The sequence below is a fragment of the Aulonocara stuartgranti genome, assembly GCF_965226115.1.
Source record: "Aulonocara stuartgranti genome assembly, chromosome: 11".
In the NCBI taxonomy this organism is placed as follows: Eukaryota; Metazoa; Chordata; class Actinopteri; order Cichliformes; family Cichlidae; genus Aulonocara; species Aulonocara stuartgranti.
The window spans coordinates 15,854,355-15,870,723 of record NC_138947.1 but is presented as its reverse complement, the minus strand read 5'-3'; the positions used below and the strand labels follow the sequence as shown (position 1 = coordinate 15,870,723).

At 45.0% G+C, this 16,369-nt stretch overlaps 1 protein-coding gene across 1 annotated transcript in view; it reads right to left on the bottom strand.

Annotated features, from left to right (window-relative positions):
- Window positions 1-1,008: 1,008 nt before the first annotated feature.
- Window positions 1,009-16,369, bottom strand: part of erfl3 (Ets2 repressor factor like 3) — a 73,526-nt gene continuing 58,165 nt past the window's right edge. Inside the window, exons 3-5 of the mRNA XM_082550384.1 lie at window positions 12,173-12,288; window positions 10,859-12,006; window positions 1,009-6,005 (exon numbers count right to left, since the gene is read on the bottom strand). Of these exons, the coding sequence (XP_082406510.1) occupies window positions 5,337-6,005; window positions 10,859-12,006; window positions 12,173-12,288 (1,933 nt within the window). The 3' untranslated portion in view covers window positions 1,009-5,336. The remainder of the gene's footprint in view (window positions 6,006-10,858; window positions 12,007-12,172; window positions 12,289-16,369) is intronic.

Here is a 16,369-nt window from a genome sequence, read left to right as displayed (position 1 = left end):
CAGAGCTCAAAACCTCAGGTGACTGTCAGATTAGCTCAAGAACAGTGTGGAGACAGCTTCATGGAATAGGTTTCCATGGCGAGCAGGTGCATCCAAGCCTCAGATCACCAAACGCAATGCAAAGTGTCACATGCAGTGGTGTAAAGCACGCTGCCACCCGACTCTAGAGGAGTGGAGACATGTTCTCTGGAGGGGTAAATCACCCTTGTCCATCTGGCAATCTGATGGATGGTTGCCAGGGGAACGGCACTGCATTGTTATAAGTGTAGGGTTTGGCGGAGGAGGGATCACGGTGTGGGGTTGTTTTTTAGGAGTTAGGCTCGGCTCATTAGTGTCAGTGAAGGAAACTCTTAATGCTTCAGTATACCAAGACATTTTGGACAATTTCATGTTCCCAACTTTATGGGAACAGCTTGGCCCCTTCCTGTTCCAAGCAAGGTTCATAAAGACATGGATGTGCAAATTTGGTGTGGAAGAACTTGACTGGCCTCCACAAAGTCCCGACGTCAGCCTGACAGATCACCTTCATGATGAATTAGAGCGCAGACTGCGAGCCAGAACTTCACGTCTCAGTGTCTGACATCACAAATGTGCTTCTGGAAGAATGCACCTAAACTTTGTGGAAAGCCTTTCCAGGAAAGCTGAAGCTCTTTTAGCTGTAAAGGTTGGGTCGACATCAAATTAAACAATATGGATTAGGAATGGGATGTCAGTCAAGTTCATATGCATGTGAGGGCAGACGAGTGAATACTTTTTGGTAATATCTCGGTCCCCTGACGGCCAAAGAACAGCGTCTTTACTGTTTTAGAAACACTTTGCATTTATTATAATTAACTGTAATCCTGAAATACAAAAATCCCTTCTTTATGACTGGTGGCTCACTATGGATGAGACAAAAAGTGACGGGTTAATCTCTTTGTTTACAAATAACCAGGTAATAAAACTCCACTGTGGGGATTATGTGGCGTTAATAAAAATGAACGAAGAAGAAGAAACATAAACAAACACTTTGAGTTTGATATTGGGTTTTAACCAGTTTTAATTAACCCTGATTACAGCTTAATTACAAGTTTGGGGAAAAAAATAACATAAAAACACGAAAGAAGTGGAAAAATTCAATGTTACATCATGGTATTAACTCTCGTCTCCATCTGAGTGTTAGGTAATTGCTTGGGGGGGGGGGGGGGGGGGGGGGGGGTGTGAAAGACTGAAAGATAGACCTTTACATGGTAAAACAATACATGTCTTTTAAAATGATACAACATCCCCCCTCAAAAAAAAAAAGATAAAAAAATATACAAGCAAGAGAGAGAAAAAGTAACATTATAAAATTAAAATTACAAGACAAAAAAAAAGGATAAAATCCCCCCCCCCAAATAATCCTCCACTGTCCCTCCCTCTCAAAACCCGATGTTATTTCTCTGTCAGCATCAAATATTAGACATTTTAGTTATATTACATCTGCAAAAACTAAAGACAGCAAAAGGGGGGGGTGTGTTGGAGGCTAGAAGGTTTGAAAACAGGGAATGGAGTTTGGGGTCGATCAACATCATCCAAAGTGATGTACACAACATAAAAAGCAACAGCTAACAGAGCCATGGAATAATAACAATAATAATATTAATCATCATCATCATAATGCCAGCTGGAGAGGTAAATAACCCAATGAGAACAATCACAACATCAGAAAAATAAACCGAGAAACCTTTTCTCCTTCTTCTAAATAGAGAAATGCAATCTTTGTGCTGTTTGTCTGCAGACCTGAAACAGGATGAGGGAGAGTCTGCGTCTCACCCAGACTCCGATCAATCGCTTTGCCCCCGCTATATATCGCGACAGTCAGATCGCGCTGCCGTTAGCAGGAAGTCTGACGGCGCCTGAAGCAGAGCGAGGAAAAAAATGAACAGCGAGAAGCGCGAATGAAAGAGAGAGAGAGCAGAGAAGAAAGAGAGACGGATGTCTTTCTGTTGCTGAGATATGAGAAGTAGTAGAAGTAAGGCAGCTGTCAGTTCAGATACAGACACAGGGCCTGGCGGGTGTGTGTGTGAGTGTGTGTGCGGGCTGTGACATGCTCCCGTCCAGACCATGGGGGTCTGAGGAGGAAATTCGATCAGCCCGGCTACACAGACCGCCTGCAGGCCATCTATCTCACAGCTCACCGCTATAGATCCGTCTTGTTGCTGGCCAGGCAGGAGACAGACCCCCACCCCCCGATCGGACGCCTGGCTGGATGCTGAAACATGTCACAAATATATGTGTTTCATGTGTGTGTGTCTGTGAGAATATGCATAGTTTGAGGAGAGGGTGTCCAACTGATTAACCCCATCCCCGAGCTGCTGTGAACTTTGGAGCATTGCCCTAACTGATCTAAGAGAAGAGACGGGATTACTACTCCACGAATAACCCGCTCACACACCCTCACAGGCGGCCTGCAGAGGTGGCCCAGGGCCAGAGGGGGGCTGGGAGCTGAAACCAGGGAGAACCCTGCTGAGGCGAGCTGGACTGCAGACAGGAAAGAGCAGAACGCTGCGAGCTGAAAGGGCAAGCTACGAGAAACAAAGTGAACAGCAGAGTGAACCACACATCTGACTCATTAGCAGTCTGCTCGAGTCCTGATGGGTTTTTTTCTTTTTTCTCGCCGTTCGTGTTCTTGTGATAGACTGGCCTGCGCTGTTTTTCCTCTGGCTCGTTTATCTATGAAACAAATGTACAAGAAAAACAAACAAACAAAAAAAAACCCCTGACCCACGCCCCCTCTGCATCTTCAGTCTGCCCTCCATGATACCATGTCACAGAAAAAAAAAATCCTGAATCAATCACGTCATCAAAACGCTTTTTAAAAGTTTACTTTTGTTTAATAATTTCCTTTAGAATATATAAAGATATAATCTGTATGTATGTTTGTTAGAGTTCAGTTTGCACTTTTGTACATGCTATAAAAACAAGGCATAGAGAGGCAGAGTGTGTGTGTGTGTGTGTGTGTGAGCAGGTGTGTGTGTGTGTGTGTGAGAGATGCTCCCTGCTCTCTCGAGCTCTCACACTCGTAGCTAACAGGCCCGCCAGCCTCACACGCCATCAGGACCTAAGAGGGTGATGCGCTACAGAGAGCCGGAGGTTTGGTCCGAGGGAGAGGGAGCATGCTGAAGGCAGTGCTGTGCGAATGTGTGTGTTTGCTGGTTTAGTTTAACACTATCTATGATTGTTAGACGAGCTCTAGCTGGTGAACTAAGTTTCTGTGCTGCTGAGGGAAATAATTTTCAGTGTACAAGCCATGTTAGGTGAGGTAAGAAGGCTGGTTAACAGCTTGCTGGAACCCCTGCAAAAACCCTTCTTCCTCCTCCTCCTCTTCTGCAGTCTTCTTCATCATTTTCCCCTCCTCACATCTCCCTGGGCTGAACTTGTGTCTGTGAGCAGAGTTGTGATATTTCCACAGGTGGTCCACAAGAGAAAGAAGGGCAGGACAGCAGAGAGACAGAAGGTTATGTGAAAGTCAGAAGCTCTCAGAGAAGAGTCAAAAAAAGTTTGTGTGTGTGTGGCAGTGAACAGATTTTGGTGTCCGTAGTCACTGAGTCCCATTCACTGTTGGCCTTTCTTTTTTTTTGTTGCTTTTTTTTGTGTGTGTGTGTTTGTGTGCGTGAATCCAATAAACGTACAGCAATAGGCTTCCCTGAGTGGAGTGGGCCAGTTTTAAGAGTCAGTCAGACAACACCCAGCACCCCACCGCCCCCACCCCCTCCCACCTGTATCAGTTTTAGAGACTTTTTCCTTTTGATCCAACAAACATGTTCACAGAGTGATCACTCTGAGTAGCCCTCCCTCCTCCCCTCACACTCTTCCCCCCCATGGTTTTAGATACAGGCACTTAAAGTCCCGTCAGTTTGTAGGAAAAAGTGACGTGGGTGTGCACATCATCATCATCATCATCATCCTGGATCGTCATTGGGGAGTGTGCGTGTGTGCATATGTGTGTGTCCCCTGAGGAAGGTGCTGACTGGCTGCTGATCCTACTGATGGGGGGGGTGTTGTGCTACAGGGGCAGGGCATCTGTTAGGAGGTGAACTTGATGATTCCAGGTCAGTCATACCATCGCTGTGCCTGGTGTGGCGTCTGAGTGAGTCCCTCCTGCACACGGCTGCGTCCCAGAAGAGCCCTGATCCAGATAAATGGTCTGGCTTTAGGTCTGACACAAAAAGAGGCAAGAGTTGGGCAGTCCAGGGCGTCAAATAGTGGCCTTTTTTTCTCTGTCTCCCCACAATTAAAGCTGCTTGCATTGCAGAGATATGCGTGAAGTGTCGTTTGGTATTGGTGCCTAACCCTTTTCTGCAAGTACTCTTGGTGCCTAAACCTCAACCGCGAGTAAAAATGAAACACAGAGCAACCAAACGGGTCAGCACGCAGAGTATCTTGTACTTTCCCCCACCACCAGGCTCGCTTTCGCCGGCAGAAAAAACAAAAAAAAAACCAAACTCAAAGTCATTTCAAGACTGTGTACAAAGGTGATTTTCAAAGCAAGAGAGCAAACACGATTTAAGCGGTATTTCTATTCTCACTGCAGCAGTAAAGATGCGTCGCTGTTGTTGGAATAATGCTGACACGAATAAAAAAATTTGTTTTCTGCTTTTAGTTTTCAAACAAATGGTGTTCAAAGATATTTTTGAGGGTTGCAAATGTGAATGATTTGGTTTTTATTTTTCTTGTTTTTGGAGGGCAGTGCATCTTTTTCTGAGACGCAGGCTGTCTAAACCCGTTCAGTCACTACCAGGAACTCTGTATGCACTGTTTACACCAGGGGTAGAGAACTCCAGGCCTCTTGGGTCAGTGTCCTACAGGTTTTAGATATCACCCTGGGTCAACACACCTGAGTCAAATGATTAGTTCATTACCAGGCGGCTGGAGAACTTCAAGACATGTTGAGGAGGTAATTTAGCCATTTAAGTCAGCTGTGTTGGATCAAGGACACATCTAAAACCTGCAGGACACCGACCCTTGAGGCCTGGCGTTCCCCTACCCCTGGTTTACACTGTCTTGGTGTTATACAATGACTAAGAATAAACATAAACATTGCATCACGGACACCAAAAGAGACCTCACGCGCATCCGTCTGTGACACCAGCGGCTGACAAAATGGCCATATTTGGCACCCTGAGATGAGAAGGTGTCGGGCTGTCTTTGGGGCGTTACTTTCATGTGTATGTTGACGTGTGCTCTCGGGTCAGTGGAGGTTTCTTGATTCTAGTTTGTCAGTGTGAGGAGAGGGAATTACAGAGGAACCATTTACATACTCCTGCACCACCTCCTGCCCTGCTGGAGCAGTAGTGTTTGGACTGAGGCTCTCATCAGCAGTCTTTATTCTCCAGAGACAGCTGTGCAGTGGCGCGGTGCAGCTCGGCAGTCACCCTCCTGTGCAAGGCCAGGGGTGCTGCTAAAGAGCCTTCATACGCCAGCATAGGAGGACTGTCCCCGCCTCCGCTGCCCGTCCCATCCTCCTCCATCTCCATCTGTCCGTTACTTTGCCTCTCTCGCTCCCTCTCTTCCTCCGGTCGTACTTTTTTATCATCTGACTCCTCCTGCGAGGCCTCCATGCGCTGGTCCTCACTCCAGCGCCTCTTGAAGCGCAGCTTGAGAGGAATGCACTTCGTCTGGGGAGCCCCCGCCGCGGGTGGCTGAGATGGGGGTGTGCTGCTCTCCCCGGGCTCGGCGGGTTCGCTCTTGATGACGGGCAGCATGCGATGTACGCCGGAGTGCGTGTGCTGTGAGGTGAAGAAAGGCATCAGGCCGGGTGGAGGAGGAGCGGGGGCTTTGAACACATCTTCTTCTAAGTCCTCGTCGGTGTGGGGTTGTTGCTGGGCCCGGGCTGAGCCATTAGGAAGGTGGTGGTGGTCGGATGCTCTCGGGTGGCGAGGGGCGAAGAGCTCAAACTCTTCATCTCTTTCATCTGGGTCTTCATCGCTAATGTCAGTCACCTCCACCTCTTCCTCGGAGTCTATGTCAGAGATGGGCTCAACCTTCAAACAGAGGGACAAGGAAGTTGATCAAAAATGTAACTTAAAAAAGGATTGCTGTTGGTAATTAAATATATAAATCACAAATAAATACATAAATTTACTAATGCTTAAATCCCAACCTGACTTTAGTTGGGAGAGCTGACAGAGTATATAGAGTGACTCACTTTCATATTTATTGTTTTTTATATCCTTCATAGAGCTTGATTACATGCACGTTTAGTTTGTGAGCTGCAACTGGCCAGACTGACACAACTACAGTCATGCAGACTGACTGAGACTTCGCCCTGAACTGTAAAGCCAGCAGCAGCAATCCTGCTCTGGTGATCTGCGTACTCGAGGGACACTCTAACCAGAAGCTGCAGAAATAGGTATGCTGAGCTCACCAAGCAAAGCATAACAAGGACTACCATCGCCAGATACAAGACAGAGGAGTTTGAGTTCAGGAAGTTTCTCTCAGGTACTTAAAATCCTGAATTCCCTCAGGCTATTAGATGACTTTAACTCTGACGGGGTCATTTATATTCATTTTTCGATGACTGTTCATTTTTGGACACATCCTTGTAATCTATTTATTTTTCTTTCCTTTAACCTAGAGCTGGGCGATATGAGATTTTTTCATATCACGATATGTTTTTTTCATTTCAGGCGATAACGATATCTATCACGATATAAGCCAAATAACTATATTTGTAAGATTTAAATGTGCCGTTGCTCACAAGTAAAATGTGAAATAATCAGCAGCTTGTTTTTATTTAAATATTTATTTCCCATAATAAGTTCAACAGGGTAGATGTACTTAAGGAACATGAGACTTTTTCAGATAAATAAAGGCAAATATTGCAAACTACACAAAAGGCAGCCGCTAAAGCGTTTAAGTTTCAAAATAGAACAAATGAAACAGACTAAATTGTCAATTCCACTTAGAAACAAAATATTAATTCTAAAAATAAATCTTAGTTTGTTTTACAGAAGAACAGACAAAACTGACTAACTTTTGTCAATATCAAATAAACTGAGAACTAAAAGGAAATTCTCAATCTCTCCTTGTTGTATAGCTGAGCTTTTCAAACAGTTTTAACAGTTACTTTAGTCTGACAAAAGCCGAATGACGAATCAGCGCTTCCAGTCAGAGACTGAGGCTACGTCCACACGTACACGGGTATTTTTGAAAACGGAGATTTTCCGTTTTCGTTTTAAAAAATAATCCCGTCCACACATAAAGGCAGAAATGAAGGAAAACGCTGCTATGAACATGCCAAACCAGCAGGTGGCGCTAGATTCCTAACCGTGCAGAAATGTTGGCCAATCAGAAGTCTAGAAGCCTCGGTGGGAAAAAGTAAACAAAGCTGGGGCATAGAAGCAGAACCGAGTCGTATGTGTGGACGGACAGTAACTGTGTGTATATGTAAGCATTTAAACACTGCAGAGTAGAATTAACAGTAACAGTATTGTAGAAATTCATTTCACCGAAACAATAACGTGGCGCAGTGTGACGCATCAGTGGCGTGTCCAGCGGGGTGGCCTGGGGGGGCACAGGCCACCCCCCCAACCAGACTGGCCACCCCAGGTGCCACCCCAAAGGCAAAACAATAAAATTCAATCAAATATCAAATGTACGATTATGTTTTCACGGTGAAGCTCAGATATCCGAGTGTAAGTGAATGCAGCATTGGCTTCTGCGCTATGTGCATCAAGTTAGCAAAGGTAGGAGAGCCAAGCACGAAAGACGGCACTGCACGAAACAATTTTTCGGTGAAAGAAAATGAGGACAGAATAAATGTCCCGGTAAGTAATATTAAGTTTGTTGAGTTTAGTAAACTTCGGTGAAATTAGAATACCAAGGAAAAAATTACACTTAAAGAATTATTGCAGCCGTCGAATATTTCAGACAGTATGCTACTGAGGGCAGCTAACATAAGAGTTATGAGTTATAAGATGTAATCTAAGTCGTAACATTGCTGTATGGAGCTGCAGATTTGGTTGCAGGTTAACATAGCTGGACTGGCCATCGGGCATACCGGGCATATGCCCGGTGACTTATTTTTTATTTTTTTTTGTAATGGCATGAACAATGAGAGGTGGTGGATTGGCCAGATGCAGGTCGATGTGTAAAAATAACTCAGGTGTTTGGTGGTGGCTATGGCGGGGCTTCCACAGAGGCCAGCAGGTGGATGAGGGAAGGGGAGGCAGGAGGAGAGCCCCGAGGCGGCCACCAGTCCGAGTGTCAGGTGAACTGAACTTCAGGTAAGAAGTTATGACCTGCAGTCTATCTGGGTCAGATATAAACCAAGTTTAGGTGGAGTTTATTTTCATGTTGCTGACTTTTTACTGTCAGTTACAATAACTCGTACTGCGTTCTAGCCAGCTTGACGGAGTTTTTATACAGCTGGGTGGGTGCTATGATGTTACTGATAGTGAACTTCTCTCATTCTCCCCCCTCCCTCTCCTGTTGCTACTTCAATCATGAAACTGATCAATGATCAGCTGATCGGCTTTTTTCTCTTGTTTATTTATCGCCCACTTTGCGCCAGAAAGGAAACCAGCAGATGTCGCGCTAAACAACAGCAGCACGTTTAAGCTTGATCAGCTTTTGTTAGAATTTATTTAATATTAATTTCTAGTATCAGCTGATGTTGGCTGGAGCCACAGCTGTAAACCTGCTGGTCATGATGTCGATTTGGTTATGTGGTGAGAGGGAAACATGAAGATGAAACCAGGAGATGTCCTTACTGAATCATCAGAGCTGAACAGATGATGGAGAAACAGGTTTACCTTTTAGGTGACATGGATGAGTTGAAGGGAAGTTATGAACTGTTTCTGAGAGACAAATAACACCAGGATCCTTTTTTATGTAGCTGACAGCTGGTAACTGTGCAGGGGCGGGTCTAGGAAAGTTTTGCCAGGGGGGCAGGTAGGGCATTAACAGGCAAAAGGGGGGCACAAAGAAATACTTTTCTTTCTTATTCTCATTTAAAATATCTAGCTTTTATTAAATAATTATCTAAATCTTACAACCAAAGTTTTTATCTGATGTAAAATGTATAGAAATCATACATATACCAAGAAGACGGTGTACATATGGAAAAGATATATATAAATTTTATAAAATTTGTATCTGTCTTGTGTGAAACTTGTATGAAAAGCATACAAGAGTAAAAACAGATATAAGATCCCTTGAAAGATTATATAATGAATCTTGTATGTTTTGGATACTAAAACAACATATGAAAGTAATAAGAAAGTGGCCACTTTCATGAGTAAATCATGTAAGTTTTTACTATTTCTTTTCCATATGGGACTGTCACAACAGCATTTGTTTTCATTCAAAGGCTTTATGGCTTTAATACCTGGTGGGCCGGTCTGTAGTCAAAATGCTCGATTTTCTGTCCCAGTCCAGCCCTGCAGGTTAATACTGGCAGTGTCACCATGCCAGCTGACTGTATTTCATCATCAGCCAGTGTTGTTCTTGATCAATATTACCAAAGTTTACCATAAGGCAGCATAGAAAGTATTTACTTGCTTTCAGGTTTCATTCAAATGTTAGTCTTTTCAGTTGTTTCCCCACTTTTTTCCTGTTTCAAAATCACCAGTTTGTGAGAAGATTATCTTCTTTTTTTTAACAGGCAGATAAAGTTTTACATTGGAATTGGCTAATTTGTCAATTGTTTGTTACAAATGTTCGTATTTTAATATTCAAAAATGTTTTTGCCCAAAACATATGTGCACTATATGTCAGTAAAAATACTATGCAAATATTGCTGTCCTTGAATACTGAGTAAACACTGACAAAGCACTGATTGTATCTCTTGTACTTTATCAACACAGTATCTAAAAACTTTGCACCATAGTGGTTAAAATCTCATTCGAATAAGAGTTAAAAGCGCATTCGGTTATTAGGTTTATAGGGTTATTGAATTATGGTTAACGGTTGGTAGGTCTGTGAAGGTTCTCAGTCATCCAGGTCATCGTAGTCAAAGGAGCTTGCAAGCTCCTTTGATTAACGGTTGGTAGAATTTTTTAAACTTTATCTGCCAATTACATCTGCCACCCTTCTCCAAATCTGTGCCCCTACCTGGCCCCCCCAACAAAAATTTTCTAGACACGCCACTGTGACGCATGCACCAGTTTATTGTATTTCCAGACTTGCTTTCGTGCCGAGTAGCGTGCAATTTACAGTGCACGCTACTCTGTTTTTTGTCAGACTTGAAATAGCCGAAATACCTTCACACTACAGAACTTCTATGGCTCTTCCGTTCGACAATCTCTCCGGCATTGGAACCGTCATCTGTTTTCTCTTCGGTCACGCTCGGTTGATTTTTCTAGTCGGCACACTCATTTCCTCCATTACGCGCTGGCTCCATTACCCACTGCCTGCTTCCCAAACAAACACACGTGCGGCTTGGCACTTGTGCTGTACGTAACAAGTCACGCGACGTGACGCTGCGGCTGTGATTGGTTCGGCTCTGCGCTACTTAGTTTGGATTGGCTGACCTTTTTTTAAAAAAAAATTTTATTTTAAGAGGACAAGAGCGGCGAAGTCTATCGCGATAGCTTAATTTCTCTATCAAGTAAAAGTTATATCGCGATACATATCGTTATCGTTCTATCGCCCAGCTCTACTTTAACCTCATTATTTATCATTCTGTTCCTTAAAAAGCAACTGTGATTAGTGTGTAAGGACTGTGAGTCGTGTGGGTAAGCTGCAAACGAAATGCTTGTGTTTGGGTTTAATAAAGTTATCTCAATCAGAAACAAAATACCAGCCCATGCTCTCTCTGAAACACACGTAGCCACAAACAAAGTCTAAATCACTGGGAACTGTGGGAATGTGAGCGATGTTTGGGTCTGGGTACCTTTATCTTGGGAAGTCCCGCGCTGTTTAGAGATTGTGTTGACGAGGAGGCGGAGATGAGCCCGGAGCCACTGGCAGAGCTCAAGTCACTGCCGAATGACAGCGAGGAGCCCAGGCCAGAGGTGGAGGACATGGACCCGGATCCTGAACCCGAGGACAGTGAGCTCTGCCTGGCTTTACTCTGGCTCTGCCCCTCCCTCTGCTTCCTGCCCAGTGGAGGCGGCTGCAGCTTGAACTTGAAGGGGGACATGTGCGGCGGCTCCTCACCAAGGTGAAGTGAATGATGCATGGGGTGGGAATGTGGGTGAGGGTGAGCAGAGTGAGGATGCGGGTGGTGGTGGGTCGGGTGACCCAGAGGTGGATGGTGGTGCCGGTCTCCTCCCCTCTCGCCTCCCCCCACAGTCGAGGCTCTCTCCGCCCTCTCGGCCGCTCCTCTCTCTGCAGTCAGACCGGCCTTGTCGGGCCGGTGGGGCTGGGGGATGACGATGTTGGGGTACTGGAGGAAAGCTCTGGGGCTGAGGCCATAGTTGTACACCGACTGGGTGTGGGCCTGCAGGTAGCGCTTCATGTCCTCTGGGTTAAAGGAGAAGTGAGAGCCTAACATGGGTGATAGGGTGGGCGAGGGAGTGTAGGGGAGGTGAGATGTGGGGGTCATGGAGAGTGCAGGAGACAAAGGTGGAGCTAGAAGGCTTGCTCCTCCTGGACCTGGCAGGGGGGAAGCAGGGAAGGGGGACAGGGGCTCTGGGTGGATGCGGTGTGCTGCCGGGCCACGGGAGCCTGGATGCCCTGCAGGGTTACCCGGCCCTCCGTACATGCGGAACAGGGCTTCATGAGAAGCCAAACGGGGGTGGATGATGCTCCGGTAGCCTCCTCCACCACCACCTGGCCCTCCTCCACTCACAACTCTCTCCCCCCTCTCCTCTCCTGCTCCCGTGTTACCCTCCTCGATCTCAGAATTGGCTGAAGTGCCGTCGCTGCAGTCGCTGACAGAGCCACGGGCCATTCGTCGGGCCACGGAGCTGAACATGCCACCGGGGCTGCGCAGGTCCTCGTTAGGGGAGAGGACTTCAGATGGGGTGGAAGGAGGGAAGCGGAAGTGGGTCCCTGCACCGGTGGGCACAGGAGGGGCACTCTGAGGAACGCTACTTCCTGTAGATGTAAAAGGCAAGAGAGAGAAGATAAGAAAAAGAGTAAAAAAGACGGGCAGAGTACAGAGAAATGAATTGCAGTGCTCTCTTGTATAATCCCATGTAGTCATGCCATCCTATTGTGGGATTAGGAGATATTTACACACGCACACACAGACGAGGCTTACCAGTGGAGCTCATATCAATGAAGGGGTAGTTGACCAAAACCAGTTTGTTGAAGTTAAACTTGTAGGTGAACCTTTTCCCTTTGGTCTTATGAAGGATCCTCTTGTTGTAGTAATATCTGTAAAACAGAAGGAGAAAACTAAAATCAAACACAGCATACAAAACATTTCATTCCAAAATAAGCTCCTCGTGTTTAAAACACTATTTTGTGCTTCTGATCTTTAAGGCCATGTCAGATGAGCTTGCACAGTCAAGCACACACTTTAATAAGCGAGTCTTTCATGCGCCCCCCCCCCTCATCATGACAGATATTAGAGAGTGTTGCATGACATCTGCACAAAGCAGACACAGAAAGGAGGAGGAGGAGGATGGGATGGGAAGCAAAAAGGATGAGGATACACTGAGCTGAGGAACAGCACTGTGAAGTTGTGCGTCAGGATAAGAAAATAATTAAAAGATCAGCAGCCAGCGTAAGCAGCGCTGGGCTGTTCTGAATCTGCATTTAACAGGTGTGCATGCAGGGCAGCATTTGTGTTTAACCCTTTAAAGCCCGAACCATGACATAATTGCCAAAAATGTAAAGTTTTTAAAAATGGAGTATCTATTGCCTCTTATGACAAATTTGAAGAAAAGAGCAGAAAAAAGACTAGAACAAAAAGGAAGCAAACAAAACGTTCTTAGTCAAGAGAAAAGTAAGAGCACCAAGAAGAAGCATGTTTACACTGAGGGCAACTTGAACTCCTGACCTTACGCTCTAAAAAACAGATCTCCAGATGGATGGATTTTCTCCCCACCCCTAGTGAATAAAGTTACTTTTTGCGAGTTGTTATCACGTCTAAATAGAAGAAACAGCTTTCACCAAAATGCTTGGTGAGAGCTGGTGTGTCTGGACTTTTATTGTACTCGGAAACAATGTCAACATCTGTCCAGCTACGTTTCAGTTTCTGCCGCTGAGATAATCCTGCTGCTTCAACCGTCTTTGCTAGCAATCAAAAAAAAAAGGTCAGGTATTATGAAAAAAGCATCTTTTAAGTTCAGATGCGGTCAGATGAGTGGTCTCTCTCTCACACACACACACACATACACATACACAACTCATTCTCATCTTTCATTTTTGCTGGTGGACCTGTCTCTTTATATAACAGCAAAGCAAAGCCACCAATAATTCAGCCCATCTTTATCTGTTTATGTAATGGCCATTCTCTCAGTTTTTTTCATGCTTTTTCTCTCTCCCATGGCTCCTGCCTACAGTGCAAGGCTAGATTTTTATTAACCTTTGTCCAGCTACAGCTCTTTATGTAACATCTCTCTGCTTTCTTCCTCGGATCCACACTCACTTTATGTAACCTCTAGATCCCTGGCTGACAACCCTCACACACCGAGGGAAACCGAGCGAAAGAAAGAGGAGGAGAAAGGAAAAAAAAAACCTGATGTGTTGATCCGTCAGGGTGGGAGGGGCGAAGAAAACAAGCCAGATCACCAAAACTACCACCTGTCCTTCTCACCACTATCCCTGGTGATTAAACACAGGGTTTAACCACACTGCCCTTTTCTCCTGTCTGCATGCCTACCTGCTTTTATAGTGCTAGACTAGCCGCTTTCTCTTCCTCCACCATGGCACATGATAAGTGATGAGTGCTGGCAAAGATAGGGGCTTCAGGGTATGTAGGTAATGTTGAGTTAATCAGAGCCCAGTGACTATCGTTACACTGAATGGTAGTTATCGAGACGGCGCTGTGTGCCGGTGTCTGTTGCCCTTCACCCCCTCTTATTATGCTTATTACTCAGACTTGTTGGACCGTTTTTTACTCTGGGAACAGACTATTGCTCTTTTTCACTTGTTCTCCCCTCCTCCTTCTCCCTTTATCCTACCGATACCCCCTGTCTCCCTCTTTCTCTCATCAATCCGCCTCCCCCCTCTTTATCCTGCCCTCTCCACTCATCCCCTGAGGCAGTGGGAGAGAGGAGAGAGAGAGAGAGGGAGAGGGAGAAAAGAGACAAGACAAGCCAGCACTGTTGAAAACATTGTTTACGCCAGGCACAAAGCAGCATGTAATTTCTGCTCTAGGGGAGACACTCACAAGGGCCGGGAAGGAGGGGGAAGGAGGGGGACGGACGGACAGAGACAGGCGGGCAGGAAGTGAAGCAGAATTAAAACCACAACAGGCTTGTGATTGAATTAGCTGATGATAGAAAAAGTCAATGCGATGTGCTGCGGCCCACATAGGGTCCAATATAAATACAGAGAAAACAAACAAAGTCGCATGCATCTAAAATACACTCAGCAGCAAGGACATAAAACCTCGAATGTGAATGACAAACGTTTATTGATAGTGAAGACGACAGATGAACGATAGGTGAGGGAGGCCACTGCGGTTTTGGGGAAGGACTGGTGGATCATGCTGATATCTATGAGAGGATGGCAACAAATAGAAACAAAAGGAAAGGACCAGGGTCGTATAAGTATGACAATAAGTGAAGTGTTTGGTTCCCCCTCCTAATGTCAGATAAACTATGTTCAGTATGGGGTGAGGGGAGGAAGACAGCACAAAAGACACAATGTGGAAAAGAGCCAGAGATTAATAATAACTAATGATTAAATGCAGAGTGGTGTATCAACACAGTGAAAAGAGATGAGTTAAGAAGAACATTCATCAGCATGGGAAGCCCCCAGCAGCCTCGACTTATTGAAGCATATTTTTGACAGTTTATCAAAGAAGGCTATCTGCTGTATGTTCACCTAGGTATGTAAGAAACATCTAGGCAAAACTGTTACTGAACAGAGGTGGTGGCATGGGACACCAACGATCAGTCTCAAAATCTCTTCCCAGGCAATTCAACCCTGGCTCACAGTCACTGAGGTCACAATCATGTGACCTTAATGACTCACATGATGGCAGGGTGGGTCAATGACGCTCAGGACCACCTACAAAGTGACAACCTCATTAGAGTTTAAATACCTGGGACTCACCATCAGCTTTTATGACTGACAGTGCCTTTCAGATGAGAACGCCTTTAGTCTAGTTGGGTCATTTCATCATAAATAATCATGGGTCTTCTGCTCGACCGTCTCCAATTTGCCTAAAAATGTCATAGATTGGCTGTATAACCAACCAAATAACTCTAACTTTAACCAACTAAGTTTTGGTACCTAAACGTAACCATTGAGTGGATGTTAAAGTTAGAAATTAAGTGCACGAGTTCTGGGCTGTTAACTGTTGGAGGTCTGTTAAACGTGGCCGAGGCCGCAGGAGGAGCTGCGATCCAAGATTCATCATCTGCAGAAGTGATTACACCACCAGAGGGAGGAGGACTTCACAGTCATGAGTTTTTTGAGTCATTTAAGATGCTGAAATGTGAAATCTAAGGTTTTATTCTTCACTGTGTTTGTGCTACTAACAAAAAGGTATGACTTCATTCATTGTGCTACGATGTGACTTAGACCTAAATATAAAAAATGTCACAAACATTGTTACACCTGAGCTCACAAGCTGTGGTTTTGATGCAGCTCTATCAAATGTCACATTTATTTCTTTAAAATTATTTTTGGACTTCTTATTAATACATCCTGACTTAGAGAACATTTTTGTTTTGTCCACGTTCTTTATTATACTCATAATAAACTCGGCATAACAGTCAAATCCTCGAGAAGTTTGCCTCTACATAAGGATTCAAAAGGTCTTTTTCTTCCTGGAAATTATACTTTTACTACCATCTTTGCCTCCTACACATTTAAAATGGGGGATCGTTTGACTTTCCCTCTCAAGTCTCTGATGTTACAAGGGTACATAAAGCTGAAATGCAGGGTTGGAAATAGAACAACTTTCCATGTGCTCTGAATGAAGCTGCGTTTAGAGCACATGGTCACCCGGTCTTTCTCCAAGCCCACCCCCCTGCGCCGTCATACAGGCAGACAGTCTTTGAAGAGCATTTGAACTCACTTCAAAAGAGAAGAAAGAGATTCTTTGAGTGCCTGTGTTTAGCTGCCCACCGCACTTGCCTTACACACACAAATGCATGCATGCACACACACATTTCTATTGTATCCTGTGCCATCTCATTCAGACATACTCAAACGCAGGGGTGGATGTGTGCCCCCACTCCAGCATGTATCATCCAGGAGATACAGCTTTATCCCATTCCCTGTTCTACCAAAAGAGTAGATTGAACAATCAGTGCGAGCATGGATTTAGGCAAAG